Consider the following 25,110-nt stretch of genomic DNA (forward strand, 5'->3'; position numbering starts at 1 on the left):
TGATAGCACTGCTTGACTGGAGTAATTTCAGTGACTCCCCACTGCCTTTAGGACAAGGTATAGAATCCTCTGTCTAGCATTTTTAGCTATTTCCCATGGACATCTCTTTCACCTTCTCGTAGTCATGGAGAAACTTATGGTTGCTGCCTTTCCTAGACCACTATTTCAGGAAAGCCCCAACTACCAAACTTTCTTTGTTCTCTTCTCCTGATTATCTCCTCCTCGCCATGGAGAGACTTTTGTCCAGGGACTCTCAGGCCCTGATTGGTGATTGTTTCTATCAGACACTATTTGGGGAAAGTTCTGACCATCATGCTTTGCTTCACTCCTCCCTGTCCAGACTTCTTTTTCATAGTCTCATTTGCTACCTGTTGCTACATACTCTTCCTTTCTCCCTCCTCAGTTTTGGAACTATGAACTATAGTATTGCTCTGCTATCACTATTGGTTAAAAGTGTCACTTTATTCCCTGAATATTCCCTTTTATCCATTTTATCATCCCTATAATTTGTTAGACTAAAGTATCCCTCCCTAGTCACTATTTGCCTATGGTGGTTTTCTCTAAAATACAAAGCTAAGCTCCTTGATGGGAGGAAAGTCTCATTTTGTCATTATGTCCCCAATATCCAATAGATGATACTGTTTACTATCCAGTCATGTCTCAGTCTTTGTGACTTCCTTTTGTGCTTTCTCGGTAAAGATATTGTTGTTTGCCTTTTCTTACTACAGCTCAATTCACAGATGAGGAAACTGAGGCAAACAGCATGAAGCGACTTGCCCAGAATTATACAATAAAGATTTGTGTCTCAATTTCAACTCAGGTCTTCCTGACTCTATCTACTGAATCACCCAGCTGCCTCGTGTGTCAAGTATAGCACCTGGCATACAATAATAACTTCAAAGAAGCTTGTGCTTTATTGATATATGATCAGACAACCTTTTAATGACTGCTTATGGAATGGATGAATATTTATAGCCGGTAATAAAAGCTGAATTTTTGAAAAATAAATTCAAGACATTAACTCTTCTCTAAATAAAAACTGTCATTTAGTATTTTGTGTGTCGGGAAGAGCTCGACAGAGATGATTTTGTTTAGCTTTATAACGACTCTGAGAGATTGAGTCTACTGATGTTATCGTCTGCATTTAATAGATAAGGAAACAGATTCAGAAAGATGAAAAATCAAAGAATGGACGTGAGCCCCAGGCTTCCAAGGCTTTTACTCTATCCAGGAGTCCGTGCTGCCTCTTGAACACGGCTTGACAATGATGATGAAGATGATGATTATCGACATTTTAAAAATAAGAAAACTGACTCCAAAGGGGGAAGACGTGTCTTCTGTGGGTCCTGTGGCTCATGAGAACAGAAGGGAGACTAGAACCTGTTCCCTATCCATCAATGCTCTGTTGAGGGAAACCTCCCTCTGGAATCATTGCATGGAATCATTCTCCATGCAATGATTCAAGCAAAAATAAAGTTGGCCAAGTGGGCAGAATTCAAAGACACTAATTCTAACCAATGATTTGCTCTCACTAATTCTGCTTAGATTCATGGTAGCCAATCTAACCTTAAAGCTAGAAATGCTACAGGAGATTTGTCAAGCATTTTGGATGAGGCTAAGAGAACATGCACACATACACATACACACACAACACACACACATACACACACAACACACACATACACACACAACACAACACACACACACACACTCACACACACACACCCCTTGTATTTGGAAGTAAGGCACCAGGCTTTCAATCCAATCTGACTTTTATTACTTAACTGAGTGATCTGGACAATTCGCTTTTCCTCTGAGCCTCAGTTGGCTCATCTGTTATATGACAAGGTTGGACTGGACAGCCTCTGAGGTCTCCTTTAGATATTAATTTATGATTTTTAATGTTATTGAAGTAGAACATTTCAGTTAAGATTTCAAGACCTTGCTACCTGGCCCTGTCTAAGAGAAAGAAAGAACAACTCATGGCCAACGTTACCCCCAGGGATCAAGGCTAAAAATAGCCAGTGACCTCCTACCTTTGAGAGAAAGTTTCTCCCATTCTTCCAATAGCAACGGGAACTCTGTTTACTGCACTGTACACAAGTAGCAGGGATCCCTAACACGCTCTTTTAGTGTCAAATATCAGGGGCATCTCTGGGCTCAGCAGAGAGAGGAAAGCGAATCTCTGCTTCCAAATAGAGTCTAATAGCTTTCATGGCCTGGGATGATGGGCAAGTCCTAGGTTTTATTTTTGCCTCAGTCAAGGTGTCGTTTAAGTCACAGCCTAAGAAATTTGAAGTATATCATAACTTAGGCTCTCCTGCGATTTATGGTCCATTCAAGGCTTCCCATTGAAAAAAATCTCTTATCATCAACAGTGATAAATAATGCTTATACATGGTGGAGTAGTAGCTGTAAATAGAGAAATATTTTTCTCCTAAGCACCAAGACTCACAAATTTAAAATTGTCAAATTTAAAGGTCAAGAAATCATTGACTATACCTGTGAGGGAAAAAGCCACATAAATCCAGAGAGAACTATGGAGACTGAATGTGGATCCTAGAAGAGTATTTTCACCTTTTTTGTTATTGTTCGTTTGCTTGTTTTTTTTTTCTCATTTGATGTGATTTTTCTTGCACAGCATGATGAATATGGAAATACTTTTAGACAAATTACACATGTTTAACATGTGTTGAATTGCTTGCTATTGGGGGAAAGGGGAGGAGGAAGGAAGGGGAGAAAATTTGGAACACGAGATTTTGCAAAGGTGAATGTTGAAAACTATCTCTGCATGTATTTGGAAAAATAAAAAAGACTCATAAAATAAATATGAAAAAAGAGAAATCATTGGAGCTGGAGTTGCAAGGGACTTTGATATTCTAGTTTTAGTCTGGTTTTTAAAAAAAATATATAGATAATGGGAGCCCAGTGAGAGGAAATGACTTCATGGCCACACAGGTACTAAGTAAGAAAGGCGGGATACTAGTAGGCGCCTGCCAGCTCCAAATGGAAAGCTCTTTCATTGTTCAAAAATCATCAAGAATGAGGAGGGAAGAGGAGGAGCCCCAGTTTTAGAATCAGAAGATCACCTTGGCCACAAGTCTTTGTTTTCTCAGCGGATGCAAAAAGGGCAAGACAATTGCTCCAAGTCAGACAGGTAGCTCGTGGTCAAGGTGAGACTGTAGCCTAAATCATCCATTTTTTGTGATTCCCAATGCATCTGATCTATTGATGGGACTCCGTGACACTTTTCTAGCTGACAAATCCTAGATGGAGAGCTGAAAGGGACCTCGAGCTCATGAAATGAAGCCTTAAAGCAACCACAGCCCATGGGAGGCTTTTCCTTTATTGTTATAATGACTCTGAATTTTAAACTATATCCTCTGACATATCTTAGCTCATTTGGTGAGATAATAATTGTAAAGCACTTGGCACATTGCTTGGCTCATTGCTCCCTAAAAGGTAACTCAGTGGCACTTTAAGGCTGACAAACATTCTAATAATACTGAGTTAGCATTCGTGTAGCACTTTAAGGTTTGGACTGAGCTTTACCATTTTCTCATATCGCTCCCATTTAACAGAGGAGGAAACTGAGGCAAAGAGCAGTTCAGTGACTTGCCCAAGATGACCCAGATAGTGAGTGCTTGAGGCCAGACTGGAATTTCTGTCTTCCTGACTCCAGAGACAGCGTTCTATTTCCGAAACCATCTAGTATAGCTAGGAAATCTCTCAGAGTTTCCTAAGCACCGAAAAGCTTTAAAAAACAAATACAAAAACTAGATATTCAAATCCCTCCCTTTTCAAGCAGCTTGTTTCACCTTTCATTAAGAAGGAGGAAGTTTTGAAGGGTATTTGGCTACTCCTTTTTTATTTTAAACATTTCTAACATAAATCTGCCCTCTTGAGCTGCTGCAAACTTTGCACCGAAGGAACTATACTAAGGTGGCCAGAGAGAGTTTTTATTTAAATAAAACAAAACAAACAATAAAAAAGGGCCTCCCCTCTCCCATCCCACCCTAATTCCCAGCATAAGAAGCCAGAGAACAAATAGCAGTAAGTCACCTACCAGCTCCACTCGTCCAAAACCTCCAACTCCCAGCGTGTCGATGATGTTGAAATCGGATAGCTTCAGGTTGGCGAAGAATGCCCCTTCAGCTTCATATCTGGATTTTTTGATGCGAAAAAATGGAAATTTCTTAGAGGTGCAAACATGAGTGCCCCGGACAGAAGTACCTGAATGACAAGTCTGGAGGACGCGGTTTACCTGTTTCACTTCCATCTCGTCTCTTTAGAGCCCACCTTTTCTCACACTCATAGTTTGTTTGGTCCCCTTTAGGAAGAATGGCCCTTTTTTTTTTTTGCTTTTCAGAGTAGCAAAGGACAAAGCACCCCCAATGCATCAGTCATGCACCTGTCCTCACCTCCAGGTCTCAAGTGAAAGTTACAACTCGACATTTTCTCTCAGTCTTGCTTTTCCTTTGTCACTTTCTCTCTCTTTCCCCCCCTTGCTTTTCAGTATTTGGGGTGAGCGAGTCTTTCAGAAGTTTCCATTTTCCACAGGTTGGTCATAGTTTCTATAAATTGTGAAATCCCTGAGGTCTCTAAAGAGAAATCATAGCCAGGTTCTCGGAAATCAGTTCCTCAAAGCCGTGGGTCATGGTACAAATGTCTCTGAAGGATGACTTCAAAAGCATATTAAGATTCCCCCAAATCAATCAAAAAAATAAAACCCAATTCTCTTTCCTTCTCTCTGGTTCGAAGGCTGGTCCAGAGCTGATGCTCCTAGCAAATGCACCCGGTCTCGTGGCTGGTTTCCCAGCTAGATGGTGCATGGACACATGGATCCATGGCTCCCAAAGCCTGCCTCGTCAAACAAGCTCCTTGGACTCGTGTCAGTGACAAAAAACAAATTAAAAAAAAGCTTCCCTTGGTCTTACTAGTGAATGTGAGCTTCCCAAAATATTTGCTTGCTGGACGCTCGAGTATTTTTAGAAAGGATAGGAAGGCATATGGATGAAGGGGATCCTCCCACTTACCCAAGCCAGGGCAGGGAGGCATTTAGCTGTCTCACAAGACAGATGGCTTTTCACAGTCCAGTGTGACCGATGCCCTTCACTACTGTACAGACTTTGAGGGGACTGTTGAAAACTCCCATTTCTAGAACATGGTAGGTTTGGGAAGCTCTTCCTTACTCTGACTCCATAAAGGGACTATACATACTATTGCGCCCTGCTTTACAGACGAGGAAACAGAGCAGACGTGACTTTTCTAAAGTTAGATCTGGGATTCAAATTTTGACTCCGGATCTTTTAGGCTAATCCTGATAAAATACTGAGACAGAGAAGCTCAAGAGGAGGCTCAGCTGGCTTTTTGACTTTCTAAATCCTAATCATCCTTTCACATTTACACAGATTATTCTAAAGTTTGATCCCTGTGACTGTATTTTTGGAAATCAAGAACTCCTTTACTTCAAAAGGATAAAATGGTAGCATTCAGTGCAGTGGGTGAGGTAGGCAGGTAGAAGGAGTATTATCTCCATTGTACAGAGGATGAAATGGGGGTTAGGGGTTAGAGAGCTTGCCCGAGGTCACACAACCAGTCAGTGTCACAGGGAAGGCTCAAGCAGAAACCATGAATGTACATTTTTTTTACCTGTATGGACTTTATGAGGAAGTCAAACATGTGATCTAGGAAAAGGCATCCCCCAATGCAGAATGACCTGGGAATATTGGCTTTGGCGTGGCTAATAATTTATTCTTGCTTGCCCACTCCATTGTACAGAAAGGGAAACTGAGGTCCAAATGGGGAAACTGGGCAATGACTTGGTCCCTCATCTTTATAGCAAAGGTCAAAGGTTTACATTCTTGCTGGGACAATAATATCTGACTACTGATACTAAGATGGGATTGCTTTGCCGTGATGGAATCTGGGCGACAAATGGACATTTCTGGCATTCCAGATGACTGTATTTTTGGAAAATTGCAGGCTCTCTCACTTTAAAAGGGAAAAAATGGCAGCACTCGGTCCAACAGATGCACGGACAAACTAGCTGGGGATATCCAAAGACTCCCCTTGATCCGGACCGCATGCAGGCAATCAGGAATTTCCTGGATGACTAGAGACAGAGATCCTTCCTGGTGGTAGTGTTTAATGTTCACCTTATATGGTTCCTGGGATGTATTCTGCTCTGAATGTGGTATTAACTTTGTGAGAAAAGACTCAGTGAATGCAATCAGACTGATAAGAGAGACCGAGTAATAGAAGTGGTTTAATGTCAACTCGGTACTATTACAATGTAATGACAATGAGGATAGAAACAGCTCAGTAGTACAATGTATAAAGTGTTGGGCTGGGATCAGGGAGATCTGAGTTCAAATCCAGCCTCTGACTCTTAGTAGCTATGTGACTTCTGGCAAGTTATTTAAACTCTTTTTGCCTCAGTTTCCTTAATTGTAAAATAAGGATAATAATATCACCTACCTTCCAGGGTTTTGTGAGTATCAAGTGAAATAAGTGTTTAGCACAGTACTTGACACTATAGCAAGCATTATATAAATATTTATTTACTCATTCCCTTCCTTTTTATATAGTGTTTCAAAGTGCCTTAGAGTGTAACACAGAGTATGTCCTAGGGAAGGGATCAGTGTCAGCTGGGGACATCATAAAGATTTCATGGAGAAAGTGGCCCTTCAACTGGACTATTTGAGGGGTAAAAACTTTGATAGGAGGAATTGGAGGGATTATCCTAGGTAAATATAATCACCAATAAAAGTTATATTCTTCTCTATCTTATCTACAATAGACCAGTATGAAGGAAATAGTACTAGAGAGAAAAGAGATAAATCTGAGACCTCATTTTAAACTCAGTTTTTTAGTTTATAAAATGGGGACAATAATTCAGGAGGGCTAAACTAGCCAACGTATTTACAAAGTGCTTTGTAAAGTGTAAAGTTCCAGAGAAATGTTAACTCTTATTATTACAATGATGATCATTTGAAGTCATTTTTCCCCATTTGGAGTTTTTATTATTGTTTTTAACGAGGCTTCCTAAAAAGCTGCCAGGTCCACTCAGATTTTTGATTCCTCTTCCCACATTCTCTGTGATATGGAACATTTGCACTTACTAAACATGAAGTCTTTGTCAGTTCCTTCAGTTTCTCTGTATTTTGGCTTCTTCATCCATAAAAAGAAGGACTAACTGACTCCTAAAGTCCCTTCCAGTTACTGACCTTAGTAAAAGTGGGGAGTGACCTTAATCCTACCCCCCTTTATTTTTTGTTTTAGAAAAGTTAAATGATTTGCTCAAGGGGCAAAGCTGACATTTGGACCCAGTTCTTTTGGTTCCAAATTTTGTGGATTTCCATGTGGCACATCAGTCAATAAGCCTTGGAACCATGTTAAGAGTTCCTGGCTAACCCATCAAGGGCATAAGGATCTCGTAACCATCAAGAAGGACAATGGACGGAAGGCTGGCCTTGAGGTTGGGTACATGAGGTTCAAAACTTGCTTTTGGCTTTGTGATCTTGGCAAGTCATGTCACCTATGAGAGTGCAAGTCATAGACAAGTTTCTGATGTGCACTGTAAGAGAGTTTCCCATAGTTCCCTGAATTAATGGACCTGCATGGGTCATGTCATTTCAGGAGATTGCAAATGCTTAGGAACAACATGACACCGGAGGAGGACACCCTTTCTGGGACCATCCTCAATACTTGTGGAGATTGCCTGTCCTTAGGAAGCACAGCCCATCCCCTGTCCTTCTCCCCTGGTGGCAAGCCTAAACTTGCCTCTTTGCTTCTTATACTCACTGTTCCTGGCTCTTCCCCCTTGAGCTAATAACCACTAGACTAATGACTCTTCCATTTTTGTATGTGACAGTCCTTCAAACTACCGTGGTACTCCCTTCCTCCATCCCCTGAATCTTTCCAGGATGAACATCCACACACCTTCTCTTCTCCTAACATATCCCTCATTACCCACCTCCATAGGAGGGAGTCTGATCATGAGTCATGGGGTACTGAAGAAGGCTCAGGTTCATAAATGATTTTTATACTAGAGGAAAGTTCCTGCTCTGGTGAAAAAAGCTATAACAAAGGACCAGGAAGGCAAAAGGGAGATGTTCCTCTTGTCTCACTTCAGGTTACCCTTCCTTTTATTGTAGTCAACCAGAAGTCTGTTCTAATGGTTTTCTGGAGACACCGGGAAGATAGACTTCTCCAGAGTTAAAGGTCCTTGTCATGTCTTCCTTTGGGGCTTGTCTGTTTTTGGAAATAATCATGTCTCCTATCAGGACATGATTCTTGAGGGGGCAAAAAACCTCACAGTAGGACTGAAAGTTTGTGTACTAAACTCCAGCTGATAGAACATCGGGCAGAATGGAGTCAGGAAGGACAGAGTAGAAATCCAGCCTTTGACACTTACTAGATCTGTGACCCTGAGCAAGTCACTGTTCTGAGAATTAGCTTTTTCATCTGTAAAATGGGGATAATAATAGCATCTGCTTCACAAGTGCGTGAGGAGATAATACAATTTATATATATATATAAAGCTCTTTGTAATCCTTAAAATGTTTTATAGTTATGAGCTATACTTATTATTGGGGCAGAGGTTAGCTCTTGACCACTAGTCAATGGGACAGAGTGTCTTTCATAAAGTCAACTTATTTCTGCTCTATAGAGATCATGTAAAAAAAGAGAACCACAATGGTTTGGGTACATGTGTTGCTCTCTCCTGGTGATTCTGCATATCTGACTATTCCTTCTCAGTCTCTTTTCTGGAATCATCATCTCTGCCCTATTCCACTGGTGGGAGTGTCCCTCATTACCACACCCTGAGCTTGCTTCTTTTCTCCCCCTGAGCTCTTCCACTAAGTGATCCCATCAGCTCTTGTGGTTTTAACGATCATCTTTATGAAGATGATTCTCAATCCTGCCCCTAAATCTCCTGAACTCCAGACCCCAGATTATCCCTAGATAGCCTAGGAAACTCAAACCTAAAATGTACAACAGAGATCATTGTCTTTCCCCTAAAACACAGAATCATCCAAACTACCAATGACACCATTCCCCTTCTTATCTCCCAGGTTTACTACCTCAGCATCATTCTGGACTCCCCACTTTCACTCCTAGATAGTCAGAAAGTTACCAATCTCAGTATATCTATTTTCAGAACATTTCTCACACTCATCCTCTTCTCTGTCTCCATGTAGCCATTGCCCTATTTCTCTCTTGGATCATTAAACTATCCTCCTAATCTCAAAGGACTCTAGTCCATCTTCCATAGGCCATCCAAAAAGATTTCCCTCAGTTGCAGGTCTGACCACTTAGTCCCTTATTCGTTAACTCCACTGTAGTCCCCAAAGTTCCTTTAGCACCAGATAGAAACTCCTTTGACTTTTAAAGTCTTTTAAAACTTTTCTTCAAATGGCTTCCCAACCTCAATATATATACACACATATATTGTTTATGAATTATATATTGTGTTATATGTTATATTGCATACATCTATTGTATTATATATTATATTAATGATAGATGTATTATATTGTATATTATATTAATAATAGATGCATGATAGTGTACATATTTTATTGGTTAATCTAATATATATAATATAATACAATAGATTATATTGTATAATAAATTAGATTGTAAGACTTATTTATTAATAGGTCTTAATAGGGCATTGATTTAGCATGTACAAAAAGAGGCAAAGATAATTTCTGCCCTTAAGGAGTTTACAATTGAGTGGATTCTAATTCTTATAACTCTTCCTCCAAACTCCTTATCTTTAACTGCTGTGTATTTATTTGCATTTATTCACTTGATATTTATACTTTATATGTTTATATATGTGCTTGTCTCTCCTGTTATAATATAAGTACTTGTTCCCTTCTTTGTATTTCTATCCTCAGGGTCCAACATGGCAAATGGCAAGTAGTGGCAGTTTAATCCATATTTGTTCACTGATTGACTTCCAGATGCTTCCTATGTACATTAAGCAAAGTGAATCCAGAAACTAATGGTCTGTGTGATTTTGGCCAAACCTCAGCTGTTTAAAGTACTCAGGTAACTGCTTAGACTATTTCACTTGGAGCGTGAAGTTGCAGGGTTTCCTACTTCCCCAGAGAGATGCTCCATTTCACAGAAGTCAAACAGTTCTAGGAAGCCTGAGGTCAGGTACAAATGAGTCCTCGCAGACCTTGCTCCATTGGTGGCCTTGGGGGCCATGAAAGTTATTATAGGTAGCACTCAGTCTTATCCAGGGCTATCTGTCATTCCCATTAACTAGCCTCATTTGAGGTTATTCACAGAATTCAGGGCTATAACAGTTTATGACATAGTGAGATTCAGATGGAACGAGCAAAAAAAATGTCAGATCGGAGCGATCTCAACACTGTGTATGGAATGATAAGATAGTATGTTATATACTGAGAAAGACTTTACAGGGACCTGAGGCACTGATAGGCTAATCTACATGCAGCTCAAAAGTGGCTAAGATAGGAATCAAACTAAAGTCTTTCTTGATTCCAAGCTCATTGCTCTAGCCACTTAACTACCCCAGCTGACTTGGTCTGACTGAACTGATCCTGAGCTATACTGATAAATAGACAACATTTTAGCTTAGATTATTCTGAAATTAATATCATTTTTCCTACTGTGTTGTATTGGTGGAGGCCATCTATCTCTTTCATCCTCTCTCAAATTGCTGCAAATGTTGACTTTAATAAAGTCTTTCTCTTGGATGCTCTAAGTGTGACTTTGCCATAATTAATTTTTGAAGTGGAACTAATTATATTAACTGCCTCTCCAAAATCTGACCCTGTTCTAAATTTCTCTTCTGCTCTAGGCACCAGCTTTGCAACCTCTGGGTTCTTCTTTTTATTATTTTTTAAATAGCTTTTTATTTTTCCAAATACACAAAGATAGTCTTCGATATTCGCCTCTGCAAAATCTTGTTTCAATTTTTTCTCTCTCCTCCCTCTCTCCCCTCTGAAGCCTTCTTAACACTTCCATATCCTGTCCCTTCTTGTTCTGCCTGTCCCTGCCCCATCCAATCAGTTGCCAAATCTTCTCAGTTCTATCTCCATAAACTCTCAATCCATTCCTTTTTCTTACTTCATGTGGCTTCTACTATAGCTGAGACTCTCTTTACCCCAAACCTGAACTATTGCAATAATATCCTAATTGGACTCTTGCCTCTATTCTCTACACTCCCCAACCAACTCTCATTCAGCTGTCAAACCAGTATCCTTAAGGTAGGTCACCCTCCTACCAAAAAATCTTCAGGGGTTCCCCATGACTCCTCATCATGACTTTTAAAATCCATCCAAATCTGGCTTCCACCCATCTCTCCAACTTTTTATTTGCTAACTCTCCTATTGCACTCTATTCTAAACGAGTTAACTAGGTGTTCCATATACATGACATTTATCCTCCACTTCCACATTCTTCTACAGGTGATTCCTCCAGCATTAAATTCACTGTCTCGTCACTTCTTCCTCTCAGATTCTCCAGACTCATTTAAATCACAGTTCACTGCTGCCTCCCAAAGGAGACCTTCTTCTTCTTTTTTAACCCAACTTCACTCCCTAGTTATTAGTATTCCCACTCTCTTGAAAATACTTTATATATACTTTATACTTATTTATTTGTGTCTAGATCATATTCTCTCTTTCCCCAAGAAAATGTAAACTCCTTGAGGGCAGATCTTTTTCTAATCTATTTCTTTGTTTCTGCCTTGCCAAGCATGGTGTCTTGCCTATAATATGTAATGGACAATGTTGATTCAAATTGAATTGCACTTATAATGAAATTGTCTAAATTAACTAACATCAAGCAATCAAAGAAAAGTCATTTTTCTTAAACACAATCAAAATAGGTCATTTATTTTATTTAGGATAAATGATGTTTAAATAGTCTAGAGCTTACATTTTTTGGAGCTGAGCTATTTCATGCTGAAATGATAGTGTTTTACAAAATTAAAATTGAACTCAAATACCTATACAACAAGGAAGCAAAAAAAAATCCAGAAACTCCACCACCTTCTCCAAATCTAAGGGGACCATAACTCTAAAAATATCAGAATATTTCTGCTTCTGATAACAATAAATCATCATCACAATAAAAACAACACGTCGGTGCGGTCCAGATCTTCCCTGTCAATTCACCTAAATTTGCGAATAGTTTAATAAAACGAGAGCCTGGGCTATTTTGTAAACATTTAATTTTTGTCAATTTCCCCAGACAATGTAATCTCTTTTTCAGGGATTGAAGATAACCTGATTTCTCAGACCTTATTTCAGAATCACAGTTTTTGGAGATATCGACTAGTTGTTTTTTTAAAATAGAATCTTGGGTATGAAATAATTTCATTTATTTTTCAAACACCTTCCCTGGAGGAGATGCAGCTGAGAGGAAAACTCAGAAAAAATTGAATTTATATCATTGATTGAATGCTAAGAAAGCCAACGTTTTGAATTTAGAATATACATTTATTTTGAGAACTCAAAGTTTTCCTCACATTCAATTTATTCTTTTACATTTTGTGAGAATAAGAAGAAAATGATTTTCATTCCCATTTTATAATTAAGAAAACTGAAACATAGAATAATATATGATTAAAAGAAAAAGAACTAAAATTTGAGTTTCCCAGTTAACCAAGATTCTTCCTTATCCCCTGCTTTTATGGGAATGTCCTTTTTATTTTCTTGTATTCATTTTTTACTCATTTGGTTTAATGAAACAATTATGGATTAGAGACAGAGTCATACAGTATAAAGGAAGCTGGTCTCAAGGTCAGGAAGTTAGGAGAGATGGATCGATTTATAGGTGGATGGATGGATAAATGGAGAGATGGATCTGTATCTCTCTATCTATCTTTATGATGAAATGGATAGATGACAAATGGATATATAGATGGATGGATAGACAGATAAATGGATGGATAGATAAATGTATGGATAGAGAGGTGAATGGATAGGTAGATGATAGACAAGTGGATGACTAGATGGATAGATAAATGGATTGATAGATTGACGGATAGACAGGTAGATAGATGGAAGGGTGGATAGGTAGACAGACAGAAAAATAATCCATTTATTATTACATTTTCACTATGTATCTGGCACCGTACTGAGTATTGGGAGACATATACAAGTCACAAAGACCTTATACTCTAGTAGAAGCAAAACGCATAAAGAGAATTAAAAATTGAAACTCAGAGAAGTAGAAATGGTGGCTTCCTGCAAAGGTAGGGAATGTTTCAAATCTGTCTTCGTGTTCCCCAAACTGACCATGGTGCTGGCACATGGGAAACACTTAATGCTTTTCATTCTAGATTTCTGCTGTGCTGTTTTCTCCTGATTCTCCTCCTACCTGTCTGATTGCTTCTCAGTTTCCTTTGCTGCATCCTCATCCAGGTGTCTGGGGCAGGGAGATACCCATAACCACAGTTTCCCCTAAGATATGTCTGCCCAAGCTAACCTCTTTCCTGACCTTCAGTTTCCCAATTCCAACTGTCGAATGGACATCTTAAATTTGGCATGTGAAAAATTAAATTCATTATCATTCACTCAAAGCCCTTTCTTCTTCTAAAATTCCTCTCACTTCCCAGGTTCTCAAGCTAAGTTTTAGTCTTGAATACTTACTCTGTTCATGGATACCTCCTCTCAATCAAACTATTTGCCAAATCTATCAATTCTAATTTTGCAACTTCTCCCATGTAGTTCTCCTTTTCTTCTCTGATATCACTTGGTTGTGTCACCATATTCCTGGACTACTTTAATACCTACAAAATTAAAGTAGCATCTCCACTCAGCAATCAAAATGACCCATAGAGGCCAGATCAAACAAACCTCATCCAATAAACTCCAATGGTGATTAGAAAATCCCATTTGGCCTTTAAAATCCCTCATGACTTGGGCCCTTCCTGTCTTTCTAATGTTCTCACACTTTCCTCTATTCTATGTAGCCAGCAATGCAGTAATACTGACCTCCTTGCGGTTATCAAACAAAATACTCCATCTTTCAGTTCCAAACTTTTACATAGTTTGACCCCAATGCCTGATTTCTGCTTCCTGGTTTCCATTAAGTCAAAGCTAAAATGATTTTATGGTCCCCCTTAATGATAATGTCTTCCCTCTGAGATTATTTACAAAGAGCCACAGATGGCAATATATGTGCATACATATATATATATGTTTATGTGCACTCATTTATATATAATGTATGTACAATACACATAGACACATATTACACATACAAGCAGTAGAGTACATATGCACAAAACAGTTACACTAGACATGGTAGATCACATGTTTATATTTATCTAAAAACATAAATATTTGGTAAATATTCTATGCTGTCTCTCCACCTCCAATAGAAAGTGAGTTCTTTGTGGACAGAAAGAACCGTGTCATTGCCTTGCTTTGTAATCTCATGACCTAGCACAGAGCCTGGCACATTGTAAACCTTTAAGAAATGCTTATACACTGAGTAACTAACTGAGTTCGAGGTCTCTTTCTCACACCTAATGGCTGCCTGACGTTGGTCAAGTCAGTGAAATTCTCAGACCAGCTCTCTCCAAGGCTGATAGACTGAGAAGGGGCTTCTCTGACCGAGAGAGATTTCGCAGCAATCCATGTGCACAGGGCTGAAATCACAGAACCATCTTGTTTAGTCCCAGATAATTAGATATTATTAATGTGTGGATAGAGAAAAACTCCATGAGATTGTAGAGAGGTTGGATTTAGAGGATGTGAGATGGAACGGCAGGCCTGCCACTCTCAGGTGGTCCTGCACAAGTCACTCCCTTATGTCCCGGGCACCCGGATTCCTCCTCTGCAGCGGAGAGATTGGGCTGAATGACTTCTACCGTCCCTTACAACTTCAGTTTTTAATGATTTGACAAAATCAGAAGTAGTCAAATCATCTTAATCCAGGGCTTTCCCCAAACTATCTTCTCCCTGTAGAATACTGGTTCATCAAGTACAGAAATTACTTTTGTACCCAGGTGTTGGGCAGAGTACGTAGTACATTGTAGGGATTTAATAAAGGTTTGATGGATTAAATTGAGAAGCTTAGGCATGTTAGGGCTGGAAAGAACTATCCCAATCCAACAATTGCAAAGTATTTCTTAGGCACTTCAATGCCTCGTTAACGGCCGAGGCAGAAACAGTCCCTGCTCTCCCGGAACTCACACTCTCATGGAGGAGACAACATCTAAATAGATAGTCATGTACAAAATAGAGGGAGGATGACGAAGGAAATGACTGGCTGAAGCCCTTCCTTTTACAGATGGGGAAACTGAGAGGCAGGGTGGTGCAAGGGACGGAAAGGCAGCCGTGGACCAGGGAGTTCTTTGCTTAGGTTCTTTTCCTTTCCCTTCCTTCCCTTCCAATCTCCCTCGCACCCCGAGTCCCAACCTCTCATGCTCTAGGCAGCTCTTTGGGATTGGAAGATGTTGCACATTGTGGAGCAAATTTCCCCGTCAAGAATTCCTTACACAAGCGAAATCACCAAAGGTCCAGAAAAGAAGGCACGACTGCCAACAGAAGGCCGAAGGTCTGGAGAAGTTAATTACATATGGCGGAGGTCACCCAGCAGGCCTATACCCCGCAGTGCCATCCCTTGGTGCTTCTCAAACAGATGGCAAACCCCCCATTTCTGAATATTAAGAAGTCAGTGGAAACAACATTGGTCAAAACCGCTTTTTCCTGATCTATTTTCTGTAAATAGTAACATGTGCCTGTCATTGAGTCAAGATGAGAACGAGACATTGAGATGCAAGAGGGGAGACGGCAAACAGCCACCATAGATACAACTGATGACAGCATTATATGTAAGTGTAGATATGTATCTGCATATACACACACATACAAAACATGAATATGTGTGCATGCACAAGTACATATAACGTATGTTATATGTACATAGATGTGGGGACATGTGACCTGTGCACACAGGTATACATGGATGAACATGTATGGGTAGGACACATATGAACAGAGTTACATGTAATGTGTGCATGCATGCACACAGGGGCACACATCAAATGTACATGCACTTATGCATGGTGTAAAGAACAATCCACATATAGTAGTGTGTATGCATGCAAGACATGTATGGCACTGTGAATGTGTGCATGAAGATACACATATGTGCATGCATGCATGGGCACACATGGTATATACACATGCACATAGACCAATACAGCATTGTGTGCATTTACAGATATGTGCATATATAATATGTATATATTCAAGGTACATATAATGATGTGAAGTTGTACACACAGAGACGCATGAATGAACACACGTGACATATACCTATGCACATACTATACACACAACATTGTGTGTACATATATGCACATGCATGCATATGTATACATGCAAGGTGCTTACAGCAATGTGAATTGTGTGCACAGAGATGCATGTATGAACACACATGATATATACAGCATTGTGTGCATGTGCACGTGTATGCACATAACCTATGTATGCAAGGTACATAGAGCAATGTGAATTGTTCACACAGAGATGCATGTATGTGCATGTATATATAGATAGCATATACACATGCACACAGAACAACACAACATTGTGTGCAGTGCACATGTATGCACACAACATGTATGTGTGCAAAGTACATATAGCAATGAATGTGTAATACAGATGCATATATGTGCACACATATATCATACACATTTCAATACACAAGCACAGAATGCATGTGCATACCTATAACATAATATGTGTGTGCACACATGAAATGCATGTATAATATCACTTGGAAACAGGAAATCTGGCCTCACAAACTACCTTGGACATGTACTGACTACATGACTCTGGGCAAGTCTGTTCCCTTCTTAGCATTCCCAGGTAACTGTAAAACTCTAAGTTTCAGAGAAGGTGCTGAGCTGCACTGAAAGAACCTTTTCTTCACCAGGGAGTTCTGAATGCTGATGAAGTTCTAGATCCATTTCCCATTCCCTTCCTCCACGTGTGAGTGTGTGTGTGTGTGTGTGTGTGTGTGTGTGTGTGCGCGTGCACACATCCTCCCCTAATGATCTTCTCTCCCATACTTCAGTGGGACACTGGAAAAGCCCCAGGGGTCTCATAAGCCAAGGGACCACAGTGAATGGCCCTGACCACAATCTGGAGGTGCTGAGACCAGCCTGGCTCTGCTCAAAAAGGCTCAACCCTAATTTGTCTTGGGTGGCTGATTTTGGACACAACCACAGTCACAGGGATGTCTAGCCAGGTGAAGGTCAGCTCCACACCAACCCAATACCAGCTAGCTGATGGATCCAGAGATGTGAGATGTTTGACATTTGTTTCTTAAACCTCATCTCATTCGACCATCCAAGATTCCAGCTCCTGGATACAGGTTCAGATTCTGATGGTCTTTCCTTTTGTTTTTCTCTTCACCCCCCTTCACTGTGCCCTCTACACAATCATGTGCTTAATATTCACTGAACTGAATTCTGCTATGTATCATGCTTTGTGTTAGCTTGCAAACTTGACAATGATTTACATCTTCTTCCAAATCATGAATGCAGCATTATACAGTGCAGGACCAAGTCCAGATAGATCCCTGTGGTCCTTCACTAGGATAGTATTCCAATTTCACCTTTATGAGAACGTTCATTTATCCTCTAGACTTCTGACAAGTCATGAATCCACCTGACTATCCAACCCACATCCCCTGATCTTAAAAAAAAAAAACAGCATTGGAGAAAGATCTGAGAACATTTCCACTTTCACTCCAAGTACAATCTTTGCAAGTCTTTAGGCTTCTTCAAACTAGATTTTCCCATTTTTGGATTTTTAAAAATTGCCTATTTTTCCTCAACTGTTTGCATTAAAAAACGCAGACTGTGTGTTTACTTAAGTAAGAACGAGGGAGGGGATAAAATTTTCCAATTAACTCTACAAAGTTTCTAATATAATCTTAAAGCCCAATCCTGTGGCTCTGTGGGCCTCTGGGATTAACTTCTTAGATCCCTTAAGGATCCCCATTGTCTGCTTTCAAGTCTACCCCTCTAGCCAACTGAGACTATTAGCTCTTCTGGATTCAAAATTCCATTTCTGGCCTCCATGTATATTTATCCAGTCAAGTCTCATCCCTGGGATGCCTTCCCTATGTTAAGCAATAGCTCGGTGGATCTTGAGTCAAAAAGAATCAAGTCCAAATAAGCTTTAGAAAATGACCAGCTGTGTGAGCCTGGGCAACTTCTTGAACCTCTGTCTCAATTTCCTCATCTAAAAAATGGAAGGAATGATAGCCCCTGATGGCAAGAGTTGTTAAAAGGATCCAATAAGATGATATTTGTATTGTTCTATCGATGTTAAATATAAATAATAACTGTTGTTATTTTTCTCATTCCTCCCCATCTCCATTTCCAGAGTTCTTATCTTCTTAAAGGCCCATCTCTAGTACCACCCACTCCATTCAACCTTGACCGTCTTGGTTGCTAAATTACCCTGTAGTTCTTATCTGAATGTCTACTGAACATTTCACACTATACATCCCTTTGGCATATTTAATTCCACATACTCAAAAGAAAACCCATTTTCTTTGCCCTCAAACCTCCCTTCTTCCCATCTTCCCTCATCATTATATATCATGCCATCTTTTCAGTCTTCCATAACAAAATAATTATTGAAATCTCATCATTTATTTTTCTATAACATGTCTCATCTGTGTCCCCTTCTTTCCATCCATCCAGCCACCACTCCTGCTCATTTCCTCTTACAGGAATATTGTAATAATCTCCTAATTGGTTTCCTTGATTCAAGCGTCTCCTTTCTGTGACCTATTTTTTCTCCATGGTGGCCAAAGTGATGTTCCATGTCACTTCCCTACTCCATAACCTCCAATGGCTTCCTGTTATATACTCCAGGACTGAATACAAAATCTCCCATCTGCCTGGATCCAATCTGCCTATTGATCCCTAGGACTGAAAAATTGGTCAAACTTTAGCCACAATGACTTCTTTATCTTCCATCTCTATGTCTTTAGGGTAGCTGGTCTTCCTTACCTCAGCCTCCTAGAACTCCCAGATTCCTGCTCCAGCATCACCCAGATGAAGCCTTTCCCAATTTTCTTGGTCTCCCCCAGAGTAATACATCTGATATATAGTTTGTTTGCGCCTATCTACGTGCATGTTTCCCTCCATAGAATGTTCACTCCTTCAAGGCAGCTGCAGCATTAGGTAATGCTGGTTGATAGTGTAGTCTCCTAGTAGAGTATAAATTTCTCAAGGACAGAATATGTTTCTCCCTTTTTATCCTTAACTTTTAGCAGAGCATCTTATTTTTAATAGCTTTTATTTTCAAAACACATACAAAGATAGTTTTCAACATTCACCTTGCAAAACTTGTGTTCCAAATTTTTCTCCCTTTCTTCCCCCCATTCCTCCCCTAGACAGCAAGCAATACAATATATGTTAAACCTGTGCAATCCTTCTATACATATTCCTACAGTTATCACAGTATAGCATCTTATCATACACTAGGCTTTTTGTAAATGTTTATTGAATTGAAGTGACGCTCTAAGCCCAGGTATTGCTCTGAAGTGGGTTTATGGAGGATACAGTAAAATGAGAGTTTGTGGTACTGAAAAGGAATCTCAGTGGGTCACTCCTAAAGACTTAAAGTACAGGACAATTGAGTCATAGAATCATAAGGGAGCTTAAAGGAGCCTCCCTCCTTTTTTATAGATGAAGAAATGGAAGAGAGCTTGGGGGCTTGCCCAGATTCCCACGGGGTGGGATGGGGATTGCACCAACTTCTTCATGCTTTCAAGAACTGCACTCTACCCACTGCATCAAATGGCTTCTTGACCAAATAAAAAGAAGGAAGCAATCAGACTTTCTGTTTTCTAAGCTGGAGACCTCAGGTTCTCAGAATATATCCCCCATCTCCTCCAGAGAGCCAGCTCTTGAGTTAATCCACTGTCCCACTATCCCACTGCCTCCCAGGCCCTACCCCTGAAGCCCCCTACCTTAGGTTATTGAGCAAAGATTCTCCAAGTGCATTGTGTGGCAGGAGAAGACTCAGAGAAAGAGCAGTGCTCCATCCTACCAGGAGCATAGCATCTGAGGAGAGACGTTCCGGCCATCGCCCTTTGGCGCTCGGGATGCACTTTTTTGCCGAAGCATTGTTGCCCTTGACAGCTAATTTCTGTAAAGTTTTCAGCATGGCCTTTTAACCCCAGATAACTTTTGGGTTTGATAAGTTTCTTAGACTAGGCCCCAAACCACCTCACCAGCCATGTATACCAACGTTTCTATGGGACACCACATTCCGAGTTCCAAACTAAAGCCTTAAGTAAAAACATTTGGAACCCAACACATTCTTTTATTCAGGACTGTCAGTGATTTTTTCATAATCATTGAGGTCTTGCCACGGCAAAGCAGAACGAGAAGGAAAGGCAGGAGCCTCCTTCCTATTGTCTCTTGTGGCTGCCCTGTTAATTTGCTCCCTGTTAAGAAGCTCGGGCTTCTGGGAGAAGTTGCCACCATCTTTGACCAGGACCTCCATCTGTCTCCCCACCACACTGCTTCACAGACGGGGATTTGGCCCATTTTAGTGTAACTGTGTTTTGCACTTTGGTGGACCCATCAAGGCATTCTCAAATGCATGCTGGTCTCTGAAAATTTCCTGTGTGCACATGGAACTTCCTGGCACTTTGCTACCACTCAAATACTCATAACAAATAGTGACTTAAAAATATAGGGTTTCACTCCAGTCCTAGGTCATGTCCAAAATCAAGTCAAATCAAAAGGCTGGATGGAATTCCACCACTCCACCCATGTCTACTCAATCGGGGGTCTCGTCCAATTTAACGCAACCCACTTTTATTAAACACTTATTCTGTGCCAAGATGGCTCTAGAGGCTGGGGGTACAAAGGAACTTCCATTATGTTGTTAAATTAAAGTAGGCCATGAAGTGGGCAGCTAAAGGGCACCATGGTGCCCAGAGTGCTGGGCTTGGAATCAGGAAGGCTTATCTTCCTGAGTTCAAATCTGGCCTCAGACGCTTGGTAGGTATGCAACCTCAGTCAAGCCATGTGACCTTGTTTGACTCAGTTTCCTCATCTGTAAAATGAGCTGGAGAATAAAATAGTAAAGTCACTCCAGTTTCTTTGCCAAGAAAACCCCAACGAGGCCACAAAGAATCAGACACAACTGGAAAATGACTCAGCAAAAGGGACGAATGTCTTAATTGGCTAGGGGAGGGTGTAAACTTGGCAAGTTTTTCTCTGATTATCTTTTTTTTTCTGTTAAAGTCATGAGATGATTGAAAACACAAGTAAGCCAACTTCCTTACCTTAATTGGGTTATTTTCTCCCCTTACCCACCATTCCCCTAGTACCCCAGAAAAGAATACACTCATTGAGATAGTTTTTAAGTTCTAATTCTACAGTCTCAAGATCCTGTTGCTATAACTTAATAATTCTTTGTCATTTCCATAGAAGACCTTGCAAAGAGATGGATGAACTGGCACTAGTGTTCATCCCTGGACATTTTCCCATGCTTTCCCCAAGAGCTTTTTTAATGGATTGTATCGGGGACACAGGTGGGATTTCACCTTGAGACAGTGTAACATCTACAGGAAAACAGGTTATAATATCCCCCAATACTGAGAATCTTTGGTACTTCTGCATCATTTATAGATTTGCAAAGAACTTTATAGAAATCATTTTATTTAAGACTTAAAACAACTCAATGAGGCAGATTCTTGCAGGCATGATTAGCTCCATTTCAGAGATGCACAAACTGGGCCTTAGGGAAGTTAGAGTCAATCAAACATTTATTAAGTGCCTACTGTATATACTGTAAGCTCTGAGAATTACACAGATAGAAAATGTCAAGGGTACACAAAACAAACCTGGCCATTTCCAAGCCAAGGGCTCTATCTACCATACTGTATTACCTCTCTGGCAGAGAGAATGTTCCTCCTCTCTCCTCTTCACTCACTGTGTGTAAAATTGAGGCTGATCTGGTTTCCAAAACTCCTCAGTGATTTTTCTCTTGTATACAAAACACTAATGGCTTTGTTTCTTCTCTTTCCTAATGTCTACCAGCTGCTCCAATAACAACAAGAGCTAAATATGCAAACAAAGACATAATGGAATGTTTATTGGGGGAACAGTTTTGGACCCATTCTGTATATTCTTTATGTGGTTTGATAACAAGAGCACCCCCAACTCTGCTTCCTTTCCCAGTCTTATGTAGGCTAATGCTTCAGAGGAGGATGGAGTTATTTCTCCAATTCTCAAATCCTGGAGTTTCTTAGCTTCCTTCTAGTACCTAACCATCCCCCAATTCACCAGACATCAGCCAGCTAAGTGATTTTTGCAAGCCTGGATACAAGCCCTATGTTGCCTTACTCCATTCTCAACTGTGATTTCTCAGCATCCATTGAAGCTGATCTCACTACCTTGCATCCCAACAGACTTTTAGCATGACATTGAAAACTCAACCAGACTCCTTCTATCCTTCCAGTTCAGAAGAATACAGCCAAACAGCAGCATTCTAGAGGGGACAGGACCCTCTCTTTGTCCACACCTCTAATTTTTAGCTTCCTTCTTATCTAAGACGGAGTGACTTAGTTGGGTTATGGAATATGGACGCTATTGATGGAGGTACCCAATAAAATGATAGACATCTATAGACACTTCCTGCTATTGTAGGGAGAATCATGGGATCATTGATTCAGAGCTTAAAAGGAACCTCAAAGATCATCTAGTTCAATCTTCTCATTTTAGAAATAAAGATATTGAGGACCAGGAAAGTCACTTAGACCTCCTCAAGCTTGCACAGGATTTAAATGACAAAGGTGAGATTTGAACTCAGGACATCTCCTTCCAAAGTCAATGTTCTTAACAGTGGAAATACTTCCTGGAAGAATGAGATACTTCTCTATTTTTGCAGGGATGCAAAGTTGGGGACGGAGTATGAGTGTATAGGTTGGACAGAAGACAAAAGCCTGCTTTTCTCATTGTATAAATGACAGTACTGACATTTAAAATGGATTTCTTAGTCCTTTCAGTCATTCTCTTTCCTGGAGTTACCAGTTTCTGGCATTGTTCAAGTATCAGTTTCCTATAGGAAGCTCTTCCCTAGCTTTCTCGCACATTTATCCATTTATTAATGCTCATTCCTTCTTGAAATGCCTGTTTTTTGCATATACAAATGGAAAGTCTCTAAAGTCTCCAGTAGACCAGGAGATCTTTAAGTCAAGGGATTATTTGCCATTTTGTTCTTTTGTGTGTCCTCAGTGCTTGACAAAAAGCCTTTTTTAAATTATAGTTAATAAATGCTTGCTGAATTGAATGGAATTACCCTCAAAGAAATAGGCTATTAAGAGTCAAAAACACCTTCATAAAACACAGTGATGTCTCATTGATCTGGCTACTACAGTATCCCATTCAAGAAATTGAACCTTCCCCTTTGAGGGGCCACCATGAACAAAAAGCTTTAATAGAAATCTTTATAAGGCATACCATACACTTGATTAGCTTCTTTAGTAGATTATAAGGAAGGAAATTAATTTTTTCTCCTGATAGACCTGGATTCATGAACTTGGATTTAAAGAAATATATTTTGGTAACTATATTTCAATATAATCGGTTTGCTATGGAATCCCATGTGTGAAATTAAAATCATGATTTTGAGAAGAGGTTCGCAGACCTCCAAAGGAGTCTTTGACACAAAGGAGATCAAACACTCTTGAATTCAGAGAATCATTTTGGATCTGGGATTTATAGAGTCAATTTTAGAAAAGGAAAGGTCTAAAGAGATCATCTGACCTAGTCCCCTCATTATTCAGATGAATAAACTGAGGCTCATAGGGCTGGGATGGCTTTCTCAGGTCACACAAGTAGTTGGTGGTATAGCAAGGACTGCAACTTCTATTTCCAGATTCCAGCCACTATTTGAGTGACAGCCTCAGAAACTATGGAAATGGAAACCACGCTCTTCAATGGTCCCAAAGCATTGTGCTTTCTTTGACTATTTCTCTCTCTGGCTGTCAGGTTGTCAGGAGTCCACACATGTCTCTGTCTCACAATAACTTTCCTTTTTCACCACTTTTTCTTCTACTTTTCTGATCTAATCTGAGTCATTGAGAAACCTTCTAGCCAAACTTGTATGAATTTTATCTGGAATAGGCACCAAGGAAGGCCAGTAAGGGTTGTCCTGGGAGTGTTTCATCTTCTCTACAATTGGTACTTTGTTATATTTTTTGACATTTTTCTAATCTTTGTCTCTCCCTTCTATAAGGATCTATCCAGTCTTCTGAATACATACAACTCTTCAGAGATGGATAAAAAGTCTCAGAAGTCACCTAATATTAACTAGATATTTGTTTTTGTCCAGTCGTTTTCAGCTATGTCCAAGTCTTTGTGTCCCCATGTGAGGTTTTGATTGGCCATTTCCTTGTCCAGTTCATTTTACAGATGAGGAAACTGAGGCAAACAGGATCAAAAGACTTGCCCAGGATCACACAACTACTATGTGTCTGAAGCCAGATTTGCATTCACAAAGATAATTATGTATAGAATTAATTAGTAAGTACAGTATATTGAAAAGTAATTTTTCCCACTCTACTTTGAATTTTATTCACTCCTATCTTCTATCTATTTTCCCCAGGCAATCTCTGCCACGGCTAAGTTAGAGCCTACCCCTACAATTTCACACAATTGGATTTCCTTGCTTTAAAGAAGTGCCGTGTTGTACATTCGTGAATAACAGCAAAGATGAATTAAACTGGAAGTAATGAAGTTCAAGCAAAAAGACTAGGTGATGAATGAGACCTTCAATTCTTTCTATATTCTCTACTGATAAAATCCTATTTCTTTTAAATGAAAGTAGATGAGGCTATATCTTTAAAGCTCAAATTCAACATCATTGTAATCATTCAATTCCCGTGTTATCTTTAGATACTATGAAACTGATGAATTAGCAAGGTGGCAAAGGGAAAGGATGAGCTTTTTCTGGAGCTTCAGTTTGAAGGCTATCAGTCAATCAACAAGCATTTATTAAGCACCTTCTATGAAATAGGATCTGGACTAGGCACTAGGGGTATCATTACAAAAGG

At 39.9% G+C, this 25,110-nt stretch overlaps 1 protein-coding gene across 3 annotated transcripts in view; it reads right to left on the minus strand.

The window, feature by feature from the left end:
- Positions 1-25,110, minus strand: part of PRKG1 (protein kinase cGMP-dependent 1) — a 1,210,064-nt gene that overhangs the window by 56,472 nt on the left and 1,128,482 nt on the right. For 2 of the 3 annotated variants that reach the window (XM_051982636.1, XM_051982637.1), the window contains one exon: positions 4,067-4,163. In XM_051982636.1, the coding sequence (XP_051838596.1) occupies positions 4,067-4,163 (97 nt within the window). Of the gene's footprint in view, positions 1-4,066; positions 4,164-20,007; positions 20,280-25,110 lie in introns of those variants that run through there. The other variant, XM_051982638.1, reaches the window with a different exon arrangement.

This window comes from Antechinus flavipes, chromosome 2, assembly GCF_016432865.1.
Source record: "Antechinus flavipes isolate AdamAnt ecotype Samford, QLD, Australia chromosome 2, AdamAnt_v2, whole genome shotgun sequence".
In the NCBI taxonomy this organism is placed as follows: Eukaryota; Metazoa; Chordata; class Mammalia; order Dasyuromorphia; family Dasyuridae; genus Antechinus; species Antechinus flavipes.